The sequence below is a fragment of the Stenella coeruleoalba genome (assembly GCF_951394435.1).
Source record: "Stenella coeruleoalba genome assembly, chromosome: 8".
Lineage (NCBI taxonomy): Eukaryota > Metazoa > Chordata > Mammalia > Artiodactyla > Delphinidae > Stenella > Stenella coeruleoalba.
Genome location: NC_137154.1, coordinates 45,320,841 through 45,342,044, shown reverse-complemented (window position 1 = coordinate 45,342,044; position 21,204 = coordinate 45,320,841). Strand labels below are relative to the sequence as shown.

At 35.8% G+C, this 21,204-nt stretch overlaps 1 protein-coding gene across 5 annotated transcripts in view; it reads right to left on the bottom strand.

Moving 5' to 3' along the window:
- SBF2 (SET binding factor 2) overlaps positions 1 to 21,204 on the bottom strand; it is a 472,518-nt gene that overhangs the window by 172,325 nt on the left and 278,989 nt on the right. For all 5 annotated transcript variants that reach the window (XM_079929044.1, XM_079929040.1, XM_079929042.1 and 2 more), the window contains 5 exons: positions 20,920 to 21,048; positions 17,736 to 17,834; positions 7,208 to 7,412; positions 1,623 to 1,732; positions 107 to 256 (listed from right to left, as the gene is read on the bottom strand). In XM_079929044.1, the coding sequence (XP_079785170.1) occupies positions 107 to 256; positions 1,623 to 1,732; positions 7,208 to 7,412; positions 17,736 to 17,834; positions 20,920 to 21,048 (693 nt within the window). The remainder of the gene's footprint in view (positions 1 to 106; positions 257 to 1,622; positions 1,733 to 7,207; positions 7,413 to 17,735; positions 17,835 to 20,919; positions 21,049 to 21,204) is intronic.

Below are 21,204 nucleotides of genomic sequence, written 5' to 3'. Positions count from 1 at the left end.
GGTGCAGAAGGCTCAAGAACCTGATATATTGGTAATTACTGAATCACCTGGAAAAATAAAAAGTATTCTCAAATAAGAAGGATAATCTGAAAGAACTAAAAGTTACCTGTAGAGTACAGTTCATCATCCTTATTATGTAGTCGAACTGTTGATGGTCTAATATTGCCCGGTTTTGCTGAACATGTAAACCCAGCTCATCAGTGAGACACTGTCTTGCTGCCTTTCCTTTAAGGGCTCTCAGTGCAGCAGGAAGGGTCTGAGGACAAGAGAGGAAGACATGAACAAAAGGTACCACTGGAAAAAAAGTAACTTTCAATCATACTGAAAACTCACGTGTATCCTATAAACCATTTAACAGAGTTATTAGTAGAATTAAACTGCTAGAAAAGAGTTGATGTACTGTTAAGGACAACAGTAAACAGATGGATTTATAGTGATTTTTTAATTTGTAAGGCAGCATGAAAATAAGTAGGACTAGTTTATGTGATACATTTAAAAAACAATAAACTTCATTAAAAAAAACTCATCAAAATTGCGGTCACCAAAATAACTGTTGCTTCAGATTATGAGTCAAAACCACAGACACTTAGACACGTTCTTGCAATAACTGGTCACATCTCCATGGCAAGAATAGAAGGAAAAATTAAAATGACAAGAATCATGGGTGATTTTATACTTTTCAAGTGATTAGCAACTTAATCACTACTCAGTTTTAATTTATGACTGGAAAATTCTGCAATCTCTTCTTATTTCAAAAGCATAATTAAGAAGGAAAAAAACTCAGAGCAACAAACAGAAATCTCTAGGTGTATGTACTAAAATTCTTTCACTTCACCCACAAGAACGCCTCTTCCGTTTCACCTTTAGAGCTGAATTAATTTACTTTACATAAAGTAATAACTTAACTTTGAAAACCTAAAATGAGAACAAAGGGGCAAAGAAGAAGGAAGGGAAGAAGACTGAGAGTAGGGGGACCTAATATTGTTACCACGGGTACAGGAAACAGGCTGTGAAAGCTGAAAGCAAGAGAAGCAAAAGAAAGTCTGTAACACTTCAACCATAAGAAAAAAATGGATACCAGAAAAACTCAAAATATAAAGAGGCTTGAGGTCATTTAGTGCAAGGGTAAAAACTTCATTTTACATGTTTTACTAGCCCCTTGTAATAAATGTTCAGAATTATGATGAGTCACTAAGGAAAGGTTACATATGTTTAGTATGTTTTATTAAAGAAGGCAAGAAAATGTGCTTTAACAAGGCATATTTAAATGAATACCACAATTTTTATAATTCATTACTTGTTCTAACTAGATTCTTTGTAATAAATAAAATTATATTTTAGATGTTAAGTTTCTAAGTAATATGCCAAAATAGAATTAATGAACAATGTTTAAAAGTTCCGGGGGGGGAAATGACTATCAATACTTCTCTGGTTGCCATATAATTAGGCTTGGGTAAGATTTTAAATCTTAGACACTGTTCATTTAAAATGATCAAAACAATGAAAGGATACTTTATAAGGAAAAGGGATTGAATCAGAGAAGCGGTCAGTAGGCAAGCTAAACATAGAAATCTGAAAGGGATGTGATGAATGCTTACTTGGGAAAGATGGCATTTTATTACCTTTTCAGTCTCCAATGTTTTATTTTCAAATATGAATGAGATGCAGTTTCTAACAACTTCCAGTCTCTGTGCACTGTTGAAAACTGTTGTCACCTTATCCATTATTGAAACTAGTAAAGGAGTATAAGGAAAACACAAATTAAACTCCTTCAGCAATTACAAAAGGGGAATATTACTGTTTACAGTTTATGACTCTGTTTACATGACCAACACTTAAGCGTTTTTTTCCCTTGTTACATGACACTGAAAGTATTTCATTTCCTTACTTTGATTACATTTTTAGGTTGTGAAGTGGCAGTCTAGTCAATGGGTTATTTAGGATAATTTCACAGGATAGATTCTAACACTGTACTTAACTCTTAGGCAAATTAATTCATATTTACATTGCTCAGTAAATTTTTTTAAGGTAATAATTTTTCCTTTAATTGTAAACAAACAAACAGATAAAAAATATTTTGGGTACAAGATCATGACAAAAATAGCAAACACTCATATGTAAGAGGACTGACTACTAACAGACAAAGAAGTTGATACTTCTAACATATTACCAAAGAAAAACCACATACCACAAAAAATTAGGTTCTACAAATCTGAGTACAGGTGACCTGAAGAAGCACTGCACACAAAGAGAAATGATCATGGCCAAAGAATCACTATAAAAATTTGGGAGAGTCACTTCTCAGTTCTGTGAACTTAGTACCTGTCAACTTTACAAGGTTGGATAATTCTAGTGTACTACATAGGCTTACATTACTTAAAATAAATTTAACTTATTAAAAGAATATTAGAAAGATATAAATTGAAGCAGTATTTGTCAAATAAAAAGTATAATTTCACAAAGAACTACACTATATAATTTGTACAAATGAGGCAGTATCAATAATTCTTAAGCCTTATACTTTATGGCTGCTCTTACCTAACAAGAAAGACCACCATATCTTACTCTTAGCATTCCTTTCATTTCATCAATACGAAATTTTATATCCTTCAAATAATTTTTTAAACTTTTAAAAATCTTGAAATAATTATAAGCTTACAAAAAGTTGCAAATTATTACAGAGAAGATCCATGCACTTAATCACCTTCCCCCATGGTGATATCTTAACATAACTATACTGCTTTATCAGAATCAGGAAATCAATCTTACTTGGTTTTTACTGTAGTTTTCTTGAAATCACTTAAAATCATGTAAGATTAACATTAATGACCATGACTGTAAAATAGATCATTTCATATGACTTTTCTGTCTGAAACATGCATTCTTAATTTTGCACTCTGGTGCTTCCCACATGTGTAGGTCAGTGGCATAGACTGAAATTGAAATTGATCTATATTTAGAGTAGAAAACTTCTTAGTCTCCAAATAAGACCACATGCTTTATTGAGAGAGTAACATCTTTAACCTATGTTTATAAAATTTTAATTCTAAAATCTTTTTAGCAGCATTTTAAATTTTCTTTAGGATGAACCATTAAAAACCCCACATTTTCTTATAATGAATCTGTTTACCATCTGGGAATTATTATTTTCCTTTGGAGACTATGACTTAGTTCATTCCCAGAAGAAAGTTCTTCACTTAGAGTTACTGATGTATCAGGCATTGGCCAAATCCCCAGTTGTGGCATTCTAATACTAGCTTTCTAACATTTGATAACAACTCTGGTTTGTGGGTATTTGACCTCCCCAGGGCTTCCTTCCCAAGGCTTTGGCTTTCAAATGCTATTTCTAGCATTTGAAATAGCATTTGAATAGTATTCTTCAACACTCTGGTCCCTCTGAGGAACAGCTGGAAACTAATTAACCTCTCAAAATGTGAATGGCTCTTAAAGTGACAGAGCAATTCTACATTCAGATTAAATGGGTATCATGTAAAATGAAACATTCATACCTTTTAATTTTAATACAAGGGAAATCCTAATTCTGATCAACTCAAATGAACCAGAAACTGGGACAGAGGTCCCTGTATTCGTCTTTCACTCATTCATTCATCATTTGTTCTTTTGTTCATTCATTCATTCATTCTAGTTTTACAGGAAGTGCATGCAGGGACAAATACTGAGTCATGTGTAACTCTTTCACTGACTACAATGAGACATTCCATATGCATCTAAAAAAAGAATTTGATGCTGATTGAAAATGAAAGTAAAGAGATTATACAAAAACAATATTGAGACAAGGCTACAATTCAAGCAAATTAAAATTTAAACCAACTTCTAATCTGTTCATGTGGGTATTTAAAGAAAGCATTCAACTAGCTCATGGATATTAAAGTTAAATGACCAAACCCTTCAAAAAATAACTACCCTAACATGTCTACTTCTCCTCCATTCTCTTCTCTATGTGAAAGTACAATCAACACTTAAGTAAAAGCTGTTACTACTTAGGGAAATAATAACAAATTAACATTATTAAGTAAATAATAAGTAATATTAACATTACTATATAACATAAATGTTAAGATACATAAATTATTAACATTACAACATAAACAACATAAATAATTAATAAATAATTAAACAACATAAATAATTAATATATTATTATCCCGGAATTTTAATAATAAAATTTCACTCACTTCCAAGTAATGATGGAACAGTTTGTAACAAACTAAAACTCCCACCAGGAACAATTATATAAAAGTAAGATAAAATGCAAAAGCCATCTATTTAAATATATCAGAGTGCTACAGAAACACATGGATTAGAGGACCTAAAATTCCAGAGAAAGGAAAAGACCAAAGAGGTAAGTTAACAAGTACATCCACTTTTTCCCTAAGAGATTTGCCAATATTGAGTACAGACAGGAAGCTGAGAATCTGGGCTTGATTATGGCAGATGGCCAGGTTGACCAGCAAAGTTTCTGTTGAGAGCTGAACAGACAAAAGTGGATGTATGCTATAGTCCTGAAGTAAACCTCTAAAAGAACAGTAAACGTATATAAATAACAAGTTAACAGATATAAATTATGGAATAGAAAATAATTTATTAATCGAAAAGAATGAAAGAAAGCAGGGGAAAATGTAAAACAAGAGGATCAAATAGAAAAAACCCAGTAAATTATATTAAAGCCATTACTGTATGAGTAATTATATTTATATAAATGAGCTAAATACAAGTAATATACTACAATAGTCAAACTGGAGGAAAAAAACCCTCACATGCTGCTTACAAGAGGCATACCTTAATTATAAGGACCCAGAATTTGAAAATAAAAAAATAAAAAACGATAAACCATACAAACACTAACCAAAGGAAGGCTGGTCTAGCTGTATAAAACTCAAAGTACACTTTATGCCAAGTGTTACTAGAGACAAAGCAAGACATTCCATAATGATTAAGGGGTCAATCACCAGGATGCTATAATATTTGTAAATATATTTGCATATAACAAATCAATTTCAAAATACATAAAGAAAAAATGGAGAGAACTAAAATGAGAACTAGGCAATTCTATTACTTATCATGGGAGACTTTAACACATCTCCCGCAATAGCTGAAGAAAAAGAAGAGATAAAAATCAGTAAAAAAAAAAAAAAAAAAAAAAAAAAGACAATGCACAGAATGGGAAAAAATATTTGCAAATTAACATGTTTCATAAGGGACTTGTATACAGAACATACAGAGACTTCTTAAACAAAAAGACAAATAGCTCAATTTAAAAATGGGCAAAGGGGGGCTTCCCTGGTGGCGCAGTGGTTGAGAGTCCGCCTGCCGATGCAGGGGACACGGGTTTGTGCCCCGGTCCGGGAAGATCCCACATGCCGCAGAGTGTCTGGGCCCGTGAGCCATGGCCGCTGAGCCTGCGCGTCCGGAGCCTGTGCTCCACAACGGGAGAGGCCACAACAGTGAGAGGCCCGCGTACCACAAAAAAAAAAAAAAAAAAAAAAATGGGCAAAGGATCTGAACAGAGACACTTCTTTTCCAGAAAAGATATAAAAATGGCCAATAAGCACATGAGAAGATACTCTACATTAGTAGATGTGGAGAAACCAGAATGCCATACATTGCTGGTAGGAATGTAAAATAGTGTGGTTGTTTTGGAAAATAGCCTGGCAGCTCCTCAAAACATTAAACACAGGCTTATCATATAACCTGACAATTCCACTCCTAGATATTTACCTGACAGAACTGAAAACATATGTCCACACAAAAACTTACACATGAACGCTCACAGCAGCACTATTATTAGTAGCCAAAAAGTAGAAACAACCCAAATGTCCATCAACTGATATATGGATAACAAAATGTGATACACACCCATACAATGGAATATTATTCAGCCACAAAAAGCAATGAAGTACTACACATGCTACATGGATGAACCTTGAAAATATCATGCTACATGAAAGAAGCCAATCACAAAAGATCACATATTGTACAATTCCATTTATATAAAATGTCCAAAATAGGCAAATCTATAAAGACAGGAAGTAGATTACCGCCTAAAGCTGGGGAAGGAGTGGTTTTGGGGGTGGGGTGGGGAGTAACTGCTAATGGGTATGGGTGTTTCTATTTGGAGGAATGAAAATGTTTGAAATTAGACAGTGAAAATGCACTCTGTGAAGATACTAAAAACCACTGAATTGCACACTTTTTTTTTTCTTGGCTGCGTTGGGTCTTTGCTGCTGCACACGGGCTTTCTCTAGTTGTGGTGTGCAGGCTTCTCATTGCGGTGGTTTCTCTTGTTGCTGAGCACAGGCTCTAGGCACGTGGGCTTCAGTAGTTGTGGCTCACGGGCTCTAGAGCGCAGGCTCAGTAGTTGTGGCGCACAAGCTTAGCTGCTCCACGGCATGTGGGATCTTCCCGGACCAGGGCTCACACCCGTGTCCCCTGCATTGGCAGGCGGATTCTTAACCACTGCGCCACCAAGGAAATCCTGAATGGCACACTTTAAATGGGTGAATTTTATGGTATGTGAATTACATCTCAATATAGCTATTTTTAAAAAAGAGAAGATTCCACAGTGGGAGCCGTTAGGCTAATCGTTACCCTGTGAGGGGTACTGAATGGAAAAGTGTTTCTAGGTATTGATAGTGCTGATTCTGGTTGCACGAATTTGTTCACTTTGTGAAAACTCATCAAGCTGTGCACTTCTGTTTTTGTGTCTTATATCTTAATAAAAGGTTTACTTTTTTCCTTTTAAGATTTATTTATTATTTATTTTTGGTTGCGTCGGGTCTTAGTGGCAGCACATGGGATCTTCGTTGAGGCATGCGGGATCTTTCAATGCAGCGCGCAGGCTCTTCGTTGCAGTGCACGGGCTTCTCTCTAGTTGTGGCATTCAGGTTTTCTCTCCCTAGTTGTGGCACACAGGCTCCAGGGTGCGTGGGCTCTGTAGTTGTGGCACAGGGGTTCCAGAGCGCGTGGGCTCTGTAGTTTGCAGCACTTGGGCTCTCTCATTGAGGCACGTGAGCTCAGTAGTTGTGGCGCGCGGGCTTAGCTGCCCCGTGACATGTGGGATCCCAGTTCTGCGACCAGGGATCGAACCCACATCCTCTGCATTGGAAGGTGGATTCTTTACCACTGGACCACCAGGGAAGTCCTCAAAAGGTTTAGTTTTAAAACAAATAAATGGACAAATACATACCAACAGGTGGACCTGCGGGCACAACACATTTCTTTTCCACTCTTGAAGCAGGAGGTGCATTCTGGTTCTTGGCAAGATTTTCCTGTATTAATTCTTGTACCCGAGTTTCATTAATCTTTGGGAAAGGAAGAATATGAACTCGCAAGTGGGATCCTTCTGTTGGACGTGGAACTTTCTGAAACGCCATATGAGGGTTTGGATTTTCCTGCGATATGAAACATATGTAAAATGATTCCAAAGTTAAAAGAACAATGGCAGATTGTCAGCCAGAAACTGAAATCAGAGAGATGAGACACTGTACATACATTCAAATATATGCCATAAAATACAGAGTATTGGAATCTTACTTCTTACATGATTTACCAGCAGCATCTGATACAGCTGATCACTCTTTTTCCTCTTCAAGGAACACTTTCTTCACTTGGTTTTTAGGTCGTCTTGTTACATCTTTGTTTATTTTTCATCTCCCTAATCTCTTAACTATGTGAATACCCCAGGGCTCAGACCATGGGCCACTTTTCTAATTACACTTACTTTCTTGGTGATAACTTCCAGTCTTTTATCTTTAAACCATAAATCACCAATGATTCACAAATTTTTATCTCCAAATGAGCTTCCTCCTGAACTCCATACCTGTATATTCAACCACCTGCACATAGTGTTTCCATCTGGATTTAAAATAACATTGTAAATATATGTCCAAAATGGAGCACTTAATATTCACCTCCTCCAAATCTGCTTTCTACAGTCTTCTCCACTTCAGTAAATGGCATATTTATTTTTTCCAATCACTCCGGTGAAAAGCTTAATCATTAATGCCTTTCTCTAATACCGAATTATCCATTCCTCTGCAAACCTTTTACACTTTGCCTTTAAAATACGTTTATAACCTGACCACTTTTCAATACATCTTGGTTCAAGCCAATATCTCTCATGTTGCTACAGAACATTCTCTTAACCAGTCTCCCTGCTCCACCCTTTGCTCCTACCCTCACTCTATTTTTAACACCGCAGACAGAGTGATCTAGTTAAAATGTCAAATCATCACCTAACTACTCTGTTCATTCAAATAGCTCTTCATCTCATTCAGAGTAAAACCAAAAGTTCTTACAATAATTTACAAGATATGGCTTCTCTATATGACTGTGCCCTACTACTGTTTCCTTCATTCATTCTGCTCCTGCTACACAGGGCTTCTAATTCCCGCCTCAAAGTCTTCACACTTAACTGTTCCCTCTGCCTGGAATGCCTGTCTCCCACCAGTTTGTACAGCACCCTCTCTCTTTTCCTGCATGTCTTTGCTCAAATGCCACCTTTCGTGCCCACCCTATCTAAAATGACACCCCCCAACACAGTCCCTATCCCCCTTACTATATTTTCCTTGTCACCTTCTCACATACTACAAATTCTATTTAACTTGTTTATTGTCTGTCCTTTTCTCATTAAAATGAAACTCAAGAGGACAGACATTTTGATCAATTATAAACTATTTTTTTATCCTCTGCTGTATACATATTGCATCTAGAAACTGCCTGGCACATAGCAGGCACCCTAAACTACTTCCTACTGTATGCTAATGAGTGGGACACAATGTTGAATACATATTAGAATTGCAGTAATTAAATTAATTGTGTCAGTTAATATTTTCATAGACCCTTAGGGCTGGCATGGACTTTTATCCAGCTACCACTTAAGTAGAATTATATTTCAAATACTACGGGCAGAGTGGAATCCATCCTTTTTACAAAGTTCTCTAAAGAATGCTGCTATAGGGGCTTCCCCGGTGGTGCAGTGGTTGAGGGTCCACCTGCTGATGCAGGGGACACGGGTTCGTGCCCCGGTCCGGGAGGATCCCACATGCCGTGGAGCCGCTGAGCCTGTGCGTCCGGAGCCTGTGCTCCGTAACGGGAGAGGCCACAACAGTGAGAAGCCCGCATACCACACACACACACACAAAAGAAGGCTGCTATACAATCATTCTTAGGCCAATTCTTGCATTTATTATTCTTTGCAACCAGAAAATTTCTTTTTCCTCCTGAACCTGTGTTATTCACGTTGTACATTAGGCTCAATACTGCCCTATACATTCTCTGGACAGTTAAAATGGCCAACTCTCATCATCTACCAGAGCTGCTCCCCACAATTCTTTTTGGTTATTTGACCCAGACCCAGACCACAGCAGATGATATAGGGAGCATATCTCAGCAATACAATGGAAATAATACTCCTTTAAGTGTCAAAAGCCTGGGTTCTAGTTTTTGCTCTGCTCATTATGTGATGCTGGATAAATAACTTTGCCTAAGTATATACAGGCATACCTTGTTTTATTGCACTTCACTTTATTGTGCTTCGTAGATACTAGGTTTTTTACAAATTGAAGGTCTGTGGCAATCCTGTGTCGAACAAGAGTACTGGCACCATTTTTTCCAACAGTATTTGCTAACTTTGTGTTTCTATGTCATGTTTTGGTAATTCTAACAATATTTCAAACTTTTTCATCATTATTATATTTGTTATGGTGATATGTGGTCAGGGATCTTTGATGTTATTATTACAAAAAGATTATGATTTGCTGAAGGCTCAGATGATGGTTAACATTTTTTAGCAAAAAAGTATTTTTAAATTAAGGCATGTACATTGTTTATTTAGACACAAATACTATTATTGCACAGTTAACAGACTACAGTACAGTGTAAACACAACTTTTATATGCACTGAGAAACCAAAAAATGCGTGTGACTCACTTTATTGTGATATTCGCTTTACTGCAGTGGTCTGGAACTGAACCCACAATGTCTCTGAGGTATGCCTGTACTTACGCTTTTCTTAAAAGGTTCCTGAGAAGGTGAAATCAGATTGAAAACTTGTTCTTGCCAAAGTAGCCCTCATACACACTTTGTATTTTCCCCTTATATTGTCAGCAAAGACAGGAAAAAATAAGTAAATTCCTATGCCAAGTCTTCACAATCACCACTTTCTAAACTATATGTTGAAAAAACTGTTCCAAAATTACACCTGGATTAACACCAATATCACTAGCCCAGAATTTCTGAAACTGCCCTTTTCCAAAAGCAGCATGTTTTTTCTCTGTTCTTTAGGCACAATATCTAAGATACCTCGTCTTCTCAAAAGTTATAAATATCAACTTTCTAATACCCATTGGGCAGATATTTCTTTCAGGAGGGGGAGGTAATTCATGTGGATTTTGAGTTTGAATCATTTAAAGTACATTCTTCACTACTTCCATTTCTATCTATACTTATTTTCTTTATAATAAAATAAAAACTTTAAATATACTTCCTATGATATAAATAATATTCATTAAAACAAATTTGAAAAAATGGAAAAATAAAAGTAGAAATCTTCTTAGTGGTGCCAGTATCTTTTCTAGTATATTTTCTCTCTCTCTTACTATGTATTCTTCTCTCTTGCTCCAAAAATGACTTAAGGTGGTTTAGAAAAATAAAGATACACATATTGATTGCTTCTAATCAAAATTCTGTAATGTTATGGATTCATCCTAAACTTTGTAAGGAAGATCAAAGATCCAAAAACAGTCAAGGCAATTCTGAAGAAGAGTAAATAGAGAAGTCAAACTTTCCAGATATCAAAATTTATGCAAACCTTTAATAATTAATACAGTATAGTAACTGGCATCACTGAAGGGTTAAAGGGCTAATGGAATAGAGAAGCCCAGAAGCAGGACTATATGTGAAAATGTGATAGAGACAGGAAACACTATAATTCAGAAGGAAAAGTTAGACAATTCAATGAGAGAAGGTAATACAACAAAGTAATTTTAGCTCATGGTCTCTGATATCAGACAGCCTGGGTCAAATCCTAGCTTAGCCACTCACTAGTAGCGTGACCCGGTGCAGTATCAATTCTCTTACCACTTGGGTTTTAGTTTCCTCATCTGTAAGGAAGATAATAATATAATACCTACTTCACAAGGTTCTTGTGAGGGTGGAACAAGTTGTTATAGGAAAGCTTTACAACACACACACACACACACACACACACACACACACACACTTCCCCAGAATAAATCTGAAAGCTCTTTTCTGAAAGTTTAGAGTATATTCATTTGAAAAATGTTTAGTCACTGCATATTCTATGGCATGACACCATGCCTCTGAAACTAAAACCACCTCTTTCTCCCAGGGTTCCCATCATATCACCAGCTACTTATATTTTAACAACAATGACAACAATAATAGTACTCAATGAGGGTTTAAATAAAAATCACTTATTAAAGAAAAGATATAGCTATTTGTCACTAATAGTATTTTTTTTCTCATAAGCAATTTGAAATATTGTAAACCAAATCCATATACAATTCAGAATAATAAGCATTCTAAAAAATGACTTTAAAACAAAGTTCAAAGCTGAGGCTATCCTTTAGCTGTACAGATAGTCTTCATAAAAATTCAGATTATGGGCTAAACTTACTAAATGATAATATATTCAGCTGTGTTTAGAAAATTCAAAAAAGGCTCATGCTCCAAGATCTAGTACTATTTGGTTTTCTGGCGGCCGTATTTGTACGCTGCTGCCCTCTAGCGGGCAGTATGGTAAATATAAAGGACCACACTCACCACCTCACACCCACCTTAGTCACATAATGACTTCTGAGAAGATAGCAGAAATGAGACATTTTAAGGCTCGTTGAACTCTGCATGTTCTTGGAAACATGCTATAATTTGTAACTCCAAATGCGTTTAGATCAATCCCTTGAAGATTACTGAGCTCATTAAAAACCGCAGCCCAATTTCATTGTTGAATCTCCGTGTTGAAATAAGGAAATGCATTATTTTCCAACAGAACAAAAAAGCAGCCAAATATTCATCTTTGATTTTAGAGAAGTGCAAATATAAAGTAATAACCAAGGACTTAGACAACTACATACTTATGGTGAACATAATTCTGTCCAAAGCAACAAGAAAGCTGGCAAAATGCACTATCATTTAGAGGGAATTTTAAAGTTGGATAATGATTTTCAAGAAGTGGGTTCTGTAATCCTGCTTTTAGAGTATACTATAGCAATGGGAGGTATAATGATTTTCTCAGACTTGAAAAAATGACACACACACCATCTGGTCTGGAAACATGGATTTTTCTTTCTCTCTCTCTTTTTTTTTGGCAAGCTAAATGAGAATATGCTTAGGGCTTACAAAAAACAAGGCTGAGAAAGCACTTCAAATAAAAGCAAAGCAAAGCAAGACAAAACAAAAAGCCCCAAACCCTACTGGAAATTCAAAGTAGGCACACTGGGAAAAAAAATTTCTTCCAACACATTGGTCTCAGCAATGAATGACAAATCAATGTGACCTTGTCAGGGTTTACCAAGTTTCCCATATTAATTTAGGTATTTAATCATTATTTAATGTGCACCAATCATACCTAGACCTGTGTTACACAAATTCTTAAAAATCCTTTTAAATACAGCCGAAACCAATACTATCAATTGGACTAAATCGTTAAACACTGAAAAAATGTAACTGGACTTTTTAGAGTTGCCTGGCTGTGAACATGTTTGATGGAAAGAAACACTCTCAATTTTCCATCCTCACAGGTCTTTCAATGATCACCTAATAGAATTAATGTCTCATCCTTAATACAAAGAAATTTGGTATATGACTTCAATATGTAATGTGCTGGTTGCCCTAATTCAGGGTTTCTTAACCTTGACACTAATGACATTTTGGGCTAGATAATTCTTTGTTTGGTGGTGGGGGGCAGGGAAAAGTGGGTGTCTTGTATACTGTAAGATGTTTAGAAGCATCCCTGGCCTCTACTTACTAGATGCTACTAGTATACCCTTTCTAGTTGGGACAGCCAAAAAATGTCTCCAGACGCTGACAAATTTCTGGGGGTACAGAGTTTGCCCCTGTTAGAACAACTGCTCTAATTCATGACTCTAGACGGAGGCTTCATGGTCTAAGACAAGTCTTTTTACAAGTACCAAGAAAGCACAAAGTGACTAGCTAGGAGACCTAATACTCTCACTCACCCGCTGGCATGCAAATTAAAGCCATAAAAGGATAAAACCACACACCTATTAAAATGGCTAAAAACAAAGCAAAACAAAAAACAACTGAGGATACCAACTGTTGGTGAAGACACAAAGCAAACAGAACACTCAAATATTGCTGGCGGGAATGCAAAAATGGTATAGACTTAAGGAAACAGTCTGGCAGTTTCTTACAGAGATAACATTTTGCTACCATTTTTCCAGCATCCTACTCCTAAATATTAACTCAGGAGCAAAAATATTCAAGTTCACACAAAAACCTGTGCAAATGTTTAGGGTGGTTTTACTCATAATTGCCAATACTGTCCTTCATTTGCTCAACAGATAAATAAAACTCTGGTATAACCATACAATGGAGTACTGCTCAACAATAAACAGGAATGACATACATGCAGTGGCATGGATGAGTCTGAAATGCATTATTCTAAGAGAAAGAAACCAGACTCGAAAAACTATGTCATGACATTATGGAAAAAGCAAAAACTACAGAGACAGAAAACAGATCAGGTGCCAAGAGTCTGAAGTGGCAGAGCGATGTGACTCTAAGGGAGCATTAAGAAGAAACTTGGGGCGACAGAAATGCTCTACGCCCTCAGTGTGGTGGCGGTGGCCACAAAACTCATTCGTTTACCAAAACCCATCAAACCGCACGTTAAGAAGGGTAAATCTTACTACCTGTAGATTACACCATGGTAAACCCGACTGAAAATAGACAAGCAAACCAGACAGGGTGGAGGAAGGAATCTGATTTTTACGCTTTGGGGTGGGGGCCTCATTTCATCCTAACAATCTAAGTAAGTTGTTTATGTTTTGACTTTTTAAGATGAAAGATGACTGTAATATTTTACTTCCTTCCTATAACAACAAAAACAAACCCCTTTATTCACAGTTGGCAAAGAGTACAAATATCATCAGTGTAGACTGAATGTGCCTGGGAGTGAAATTAACTTTCTGCAGAAATGTAAAGGGAACAGATCTTATGTGATTTAGAATGGCTACTCCTGCATTTGGGCTTTGTTCTCTCATTAGTTTTCAGACTTATTTGTTTCAACATTGGGCAATGAAATACTTATTAGGCACAAACAGAAATCTCATATTATTTTATAAGAAAGTCCAAGTCCTCTCATTTTTCCTTTAATTTTTAAGAAAACAAATTACACAGTCTAGCAAATGTTTATGTACTACCGCAGATGAAAAACAAATTAGAAAAACTGCACTACGTAAAACAGTAAAACACATGTCCAATTGATTTCTTGCTGCCTTGGAACAGATGTTTATAAAGCTCTTGATCTGACCTATCCTAATATTCTCATTTTGCATTCAGCTAGTTGTCTTTTATAAGTGTATACCAAGAATCACAGAGAAAGAGCAGGTGAGTAGCTACATGTGCTGTCATGTAGACATCAAGAATTCTGATAGCCAAAGTAGGCAGACACAGTATTATCAACCCGGCATGGAAAGAAAAGCTGTACCAATGTATGGCCAATAAAAATCTTCATGGTATAACTTTGCCAACACATACACATTTGTCTCTAATGGATTTATTCCTTTCCTTCGTCTTCATTCCACCTTCCCTTTCCCTTCTCCACCAAACTCACCAAACCCTTTTCTTAATTATTTAGGAAGCTTCAGAAAGTTAAAAGAGCAGCTAAACCCCGTTGCAATTCATCCTACTCAGGTCTACTCACATTCCTACAATTCATCCCTACTCACTGAAAAGCACTATAAGGGAATGATGATAAGAAACTGGACAGTTAACGTTTGTTTTTGAGGTACTTCAAAGGGAAGTGAAAGAGAGAGGCTAGATACACATACCAGACTTCAGTGCAATAAAATATTTACAAACATCTGAATGGAATCACCAGGTCTCAATTCTAACCCAATAATAAGGAAACAGTCAAATTATATGGTTGGTTTTTGCTTACCAAAAGGGAATTTTAGAAATGTGATAAAAAAAAAAAAGACTAGTTAAAAATAGAACCATCTGGATTATTTTCCTTGCATTGAGACCATCCTTCCTCCCTCCCCTCAACTTCCTGTACAACCCAAGAAAGTAACTTTACCATCATGTCTGTTTTTAACTTTGTATCTACTTCAGATAAAACTTTGTATTTACTTCAGAAAAAACTTTGTATTTACTTTAGGACCATCATGGATTTAGAATCACAGAACTGGAAGGAATCTCATAAAGTCTGATGATAATCCACTGGAATATTCTCAAATACTCATTACTCATTCATCATGTATGTGTATCCCCTTCTCAAGGATATTAGTGGAATCATGTACCTAGAAAATGCCTGGAACTAGTAGGTACCTAATATACATACTGAATGAACAAATTTGATTAACTTAAATGGAACAGAATTAGACTGTGGAAGGGAAAAAGCCCAGCGAGGGCTCAAGAAATGCAGAGTACATTTGAAGGGCGATTTCCATATCTTACCTAGTAATACATCCCTCACGATGATCACTTTAAAAGTGCTATTCTATAGGATGGGGGCTGTTTGTGTTTTACAATCACCCTTAAGAACATATAATTACTAGATATTTATTTTATTGCAGTTTTCAGTTTTGTTTTGGCTTAGTGTAAGCTACGTATCATTAAATTTAAGTTACAGATTACATTTAAGCTATCATTATACTTCAGTTACTTTGTTTTTGCATCACAATGGCTTGGCACACTCCCTTACATACACTGCATATTCTGTCCTGTGACAGAGACAAACCTGGGTCACAACCCCAGCTCTGGTCACTTACTGGCTATACAATTTTGCAGTTCTGCAACAGTCTTGTAAAAATGCAAGAAATAGATATTCAGTTATTAAAGGGATCAGTCCCAGAGTCTCAAACACTGATTCCCATTTGATGTTTTGCTATTCTTTGAGATCCATAAATAAATCACTCCTAGTAGGCCAGGAAAAAACCTTTCTAATCTTCAGTTTCCTCACATATCAACACCTGCCCTATCTACCTCACAGGGCCATTTTCAAGTCAAATGAGAAAATACATTAAAGAGCTTTATAAAGAAAAAAGTATAAAGTCAGCCTTTGGAAGTACCACTATTTTTCCAATTGGAGATGAGCCAGCCTAATGGAGTGAAAGAAGATAGTCTTAGGAACTGGATAGAGGAAAATTCCTGAATTTAAAATCTGGATTCAATCACTTAATAACCATATGATCCTGAGCCAATTATTCCCAGTAAAATGGGGATAATGACACCTATTTTACATCGTTATAAGGATTAGAGATGATGTATGTAAAGTGCTTAATTCCATGCCTGGCACGTTGTGCTGAACACTCAATATTTATTATTATTACAATACGTCCACAGAATTTTCTCATGTGATCACGCTACACGTTCGTTCTATACAGCCATCATATTGACAATAAATGGCAAAGACCAGCACAGAACACAAGTTTTCCTTCTGACAGAATTCTTTTTTAAGTTTCAGCATACTAATCAAGAAACAGATTTATTATATTGGACACAGTTATAAATGTGGAATTTAGGATATCAGTCCAAGGGATAAATTTTAAAATAACTTCAGGAATAAAATTCATAAATAACTGAATAATATGAAACAAAGAAACACAGTTTAGTATTCATGTTTTTATCCAATTGGTTCTCAGATTTCGAATGGATGTGACAAAGCACTGACTAATGATCCAACATCCAAAAAGGTCCACCTATTCAAATAATGAAGTTATACAATACCAGTATACTGACCCAAAATCTTTCTTAACTGTATTTCCTTTAAAATGCATCTTCCCTCAACTTTCCCCTGGAAAACCATACTTCCCACTTACTTCCCTTTACTTAGTAAAAAGATTCAACTCTGAAAAGCTTCACACGCAGGAGATATCATTAGCCACAATCCACTTTTCTGTGTGCATCTTAGGTTTTCTTCTTTCCTGGTATCCAAATGCATATTTTACCACATTCCAGTCTTTTTAACTTACTGTATTTCTTCTCTCAGGGAATATTTTCACCCTTGAGTTTCTGTAGTCACCTGACAGTTTTCTTTCTTTCTTTCGCTTTTCACTCCCTATATGTTCAAAACAATACAACTCAAAGTTTTTCCTGATACAGTGGACAATCACTGTACAAAGCTAGAGCAGAGTAAATTGGTCAATTCTGTCTGACGCAGTTCTGGTTTCCAATGAGTCTAATCTTTACATCTCAAAAATGTTCAATACACTCTTAAGAAGACAGAGACCTAAATGAAAATCACAATGAAGGCAAATGACAAACTGGAAAATTGTGACTAATATGTTTTTGTAATAGAGCAATTGACAGGAAAATCACTTTGAAAAGTGAGGTCTATTTTGATGCCCAGTACCAACTGTAATATCTTGTAACTCATAGTCCCAAAGGTTTTAAATCAGAACAAAAGAGATAATCACTAGGAATACAAAGCTTTTTAATTTTTCAAACAAAATACTTTATTAATACTTTTAAAATTAATGGCTGTCTAAATAAATACACTTACTTACATTTTTGAATAGTTGCTCAGCAAGTTCTCTGACATGCTTTATCATCTTCACTGGGTTATTTTCTTCAACTTTAATTCGCTCTACTTCAAAAGCTACCAACTTGGAAAAAGAATCAAATGGTAAAACATCAACTCCCAAATATGCTGAATATAGAAAACTGTGTGAAAATTTCACACAATTTGCAAACCAGAAAGCATCCAAAATGTATACTATTATTAAAACAAATTGTTTTAGATTTTTACTGTGTTTTGCCTCTATTTTACAGTTACAGAGTCAGTCAAGCCCTTGCATGTTCTGGTGGTCTCTCTCTGCTGATTTAGGGTCTTGGAAAAAGTCATTTCTGGAACTCAGATTCTTCTCTCATTCTCCAGGTCTCACTCAGAGAATTCTCTCAGAGAATTTCAGATGGTCAGAAAGTCTTCAAACATTTCCCTAACTCACAAAATATGAACCAAATGTTCAAGTTGGGTCACTCTAGTCCTAGCATGCTAACAGCATGATTTGAAACAAGTCACTAAAACTCCTGAGCTTCAGTTTCTTCATCTCTAAAATAAGACGGAAGAACAAGATGACCTTTAGGTTCCTTCTAGTTCTCAAATTTTATAAACTCTGATCCATTTCCTAACCAACTAACTTACTGGGAGAACTGTGTTAGTGTGCACACTTGAAGTAGAGCAAAGAGTACTGACAGGAAAAAATGAGGTATAGGGAGGAGGTAAACAGATGGATTTTTTTTTAAGGGTATAATGTAGGAATTCTCATGCAAGGAACTAATAGATTCACTGGAGCAGACATATAAAACTATGACTCCACCTCTTCTAGGCCAGGATTCAGAAGGATTGCCAAAGAAAGTCAAACGTTTCTTTCCTTCTAGCAGGTCTATTTGATGGGAGTGTGGGGACAAGACAACACACAGTGCAAGCTGTCACTCCAAGCTCCATAAGCCTTGTGTGTGGCAGGCTGCCCTTGGCTAAATGAAAACAAGGATCCCTTTCCCAGGAGCAAGTGTAATTTTCCTAAAAGCACATTCCCCTGCAAACCAGTTAAATGGCCAAAGAGGGTAGAAGAAGAAATTACTTAGGTCTGGTGTCCCATTTTTTTTAAGCCCTTGACTGAAGTAAACATACAAATAACTGGTTTTCAAGTAACATCATCAATAAGACATCAAAAATCATCACTGTAGACAGAACACAGAACTGGATGAACACTAAGGGGAGACCCAATAGGAATCTCACACAGAGTCCTTGCCTTATCATTGTTTCCAAACTGAAGAATCAATCTATCCATCCATCCATCTATCTATCTATCTATCTATCTATCCATCCCTTAAGTATATAAATGAACATAATAAAAGACAAGTTGCCATATAAAGTTAGAGACATAAAATAAAGGCTAATGCAGACTAGTGGCTCTCAGAGTCCTCTACTCTGGGAAAGTCTGGAGGAGGTGGTGAGATATGAGAAGAGTATCGAAAATGGACTGAAAAGGAGAAAGAGAGCACTTCAGACAAGGGAAGCAGTTACAAATACAGTCAGAGGCTGTGGCAAGCCGGCAAGCAAGTTTTCTGGAAGTAATCAATCTGGGTTATTAGTTGTGATGAAGATGCTAGAGAGAGCTACTAAAGGAATTTGGATAGAAAGCAAAGGGTACATAAACCAATGTTACTATTTAGAATGCTTCAGAGACTAATAAAGCATAGGCGCTAGAAAGGACCCTGGGGAGCACCTAATTCATCCACATAAAACATTATGTATCAATTACTTAGTTCAAGATCTAAAGGCTGGTATATGTTAGTATTAGATAACCAATGATCAATCATATTAGAGAATCAGAGATCAACAGTGATCAGAAAAAATTGTCCACCGCAGGGCAATCTCTCCTAGATCTTCACATGCTTTGTGTTATTATTAAGTAAAGCATTTGGTGCAGATCTCCATACTCAGAACTAAAACATATGCCTTTTCTTTCATTCTTACCTTACTTAACTATCTTTACAGAGAATAAAAGACCCTTCTCTGAACCAAGCATCTTTAAAACCTTGATTCCTAACTTCTCTATATAAAATAAGACCACCAGAAGCATAATATGATCACTATTACTATTCTTCACTACCTTGGGTGCCAGGAGTGTTTTTCTTTTATAGACTTCTAAGAACTTTTACATTTAACTTTTACATTTATTGGTTCCAATATAATGTTCTTCCAGAAACTGAAATGGGAGTAAGAGTCATTGTTCTATCCACCAGAATGGGCTGCTATGAACATAGTTAAATGATAAATGGAAAGATGCATTACAATAAGAAAATTCACAACTAGCAAAAAATAGGATCCTTATTGTGAGTTGCATCTGCCCTAACTTTTCCTTTATATGGCCAATTCCTTGAAGATAGAGACTAAATCTGTCTTAAATATACTTAGTATCTCCTAAGGGAGCTAGACAAATGCTGATTATTGATTAGTAAGAATGGCTTAGCTAAACGCAAAGAAGGTGCTAATTCTTACTTGAAATCTGCTATATTTTCCAAGGATTAGTACTTAAGAAAATACCCTTATTTGTGGTTCTATCTTTTACCGAGGAACTGAAATTGTATCTTCCCTACTTTATTTTCCAAGCTTTGATTAAAATAAAGATAACAGTTAAAAAAAAAAAAAGAATGGCTTAGCTAAACTATGGCTCTAAGACACTGATAGATTAAATGTAACTGCAGTCTGAAATAAACTATTTATACATTGAACTTAGATCTTTCTCTCTATAAAACTGATAAGTTCTATCTATACAATCACTGTCAATTTTTCAAAAAGATTTTAATCAAATATTTAAAATTCAGTTGTTCAAGGGAATTCCCTGGTAGTCCAGTGGTTAGGACTCCACGCTTCCACTGCCGGGGATACAGGTTCCATCCCTGGTCAGAGAACTAAGATCCCGCAAGCTGCACAGCGGAGCCAAAAAAAAAAAAAAAAAAAAAAAAAAACTCAGTTGTTCAAGATTTTTATGTATTTCTGAGACATCCAATAATTATAGTTTTTTCTAATTTTTCTAATCCACATTATAAACATCAAGATCTGATATGCATAATAATAAATATTTTTGATTTTGATTAACTGTTTAAAACACTACTTCTCTACTTTTATCTACTAGTCTAATTTTGTGTGTAAATAATGCATTCATTTGATAAGAACTATACCTCATCAAAAAGATCACAGGATCTATAGGGAGGACCTCTTTCTGAAACAAAACCTGCAAATGCCATTCCATTGAGAACTTTTGTGAGGAAATCATTCTCAATCAAACCACGCTGTCCCAAGAAAGCTGTCTGTAAAGAAAGAAAATGTGAAATGAATAAGTTATCACTTAGTAATGGATGAATGATCAAAACATAAATATAATAGAAAGATCAAAGCCTGAATAAATGTCTTCATGCATAAATGTGTTGTTAAAAAATACATTCCTCTCTAAAAGGGTTTTGATA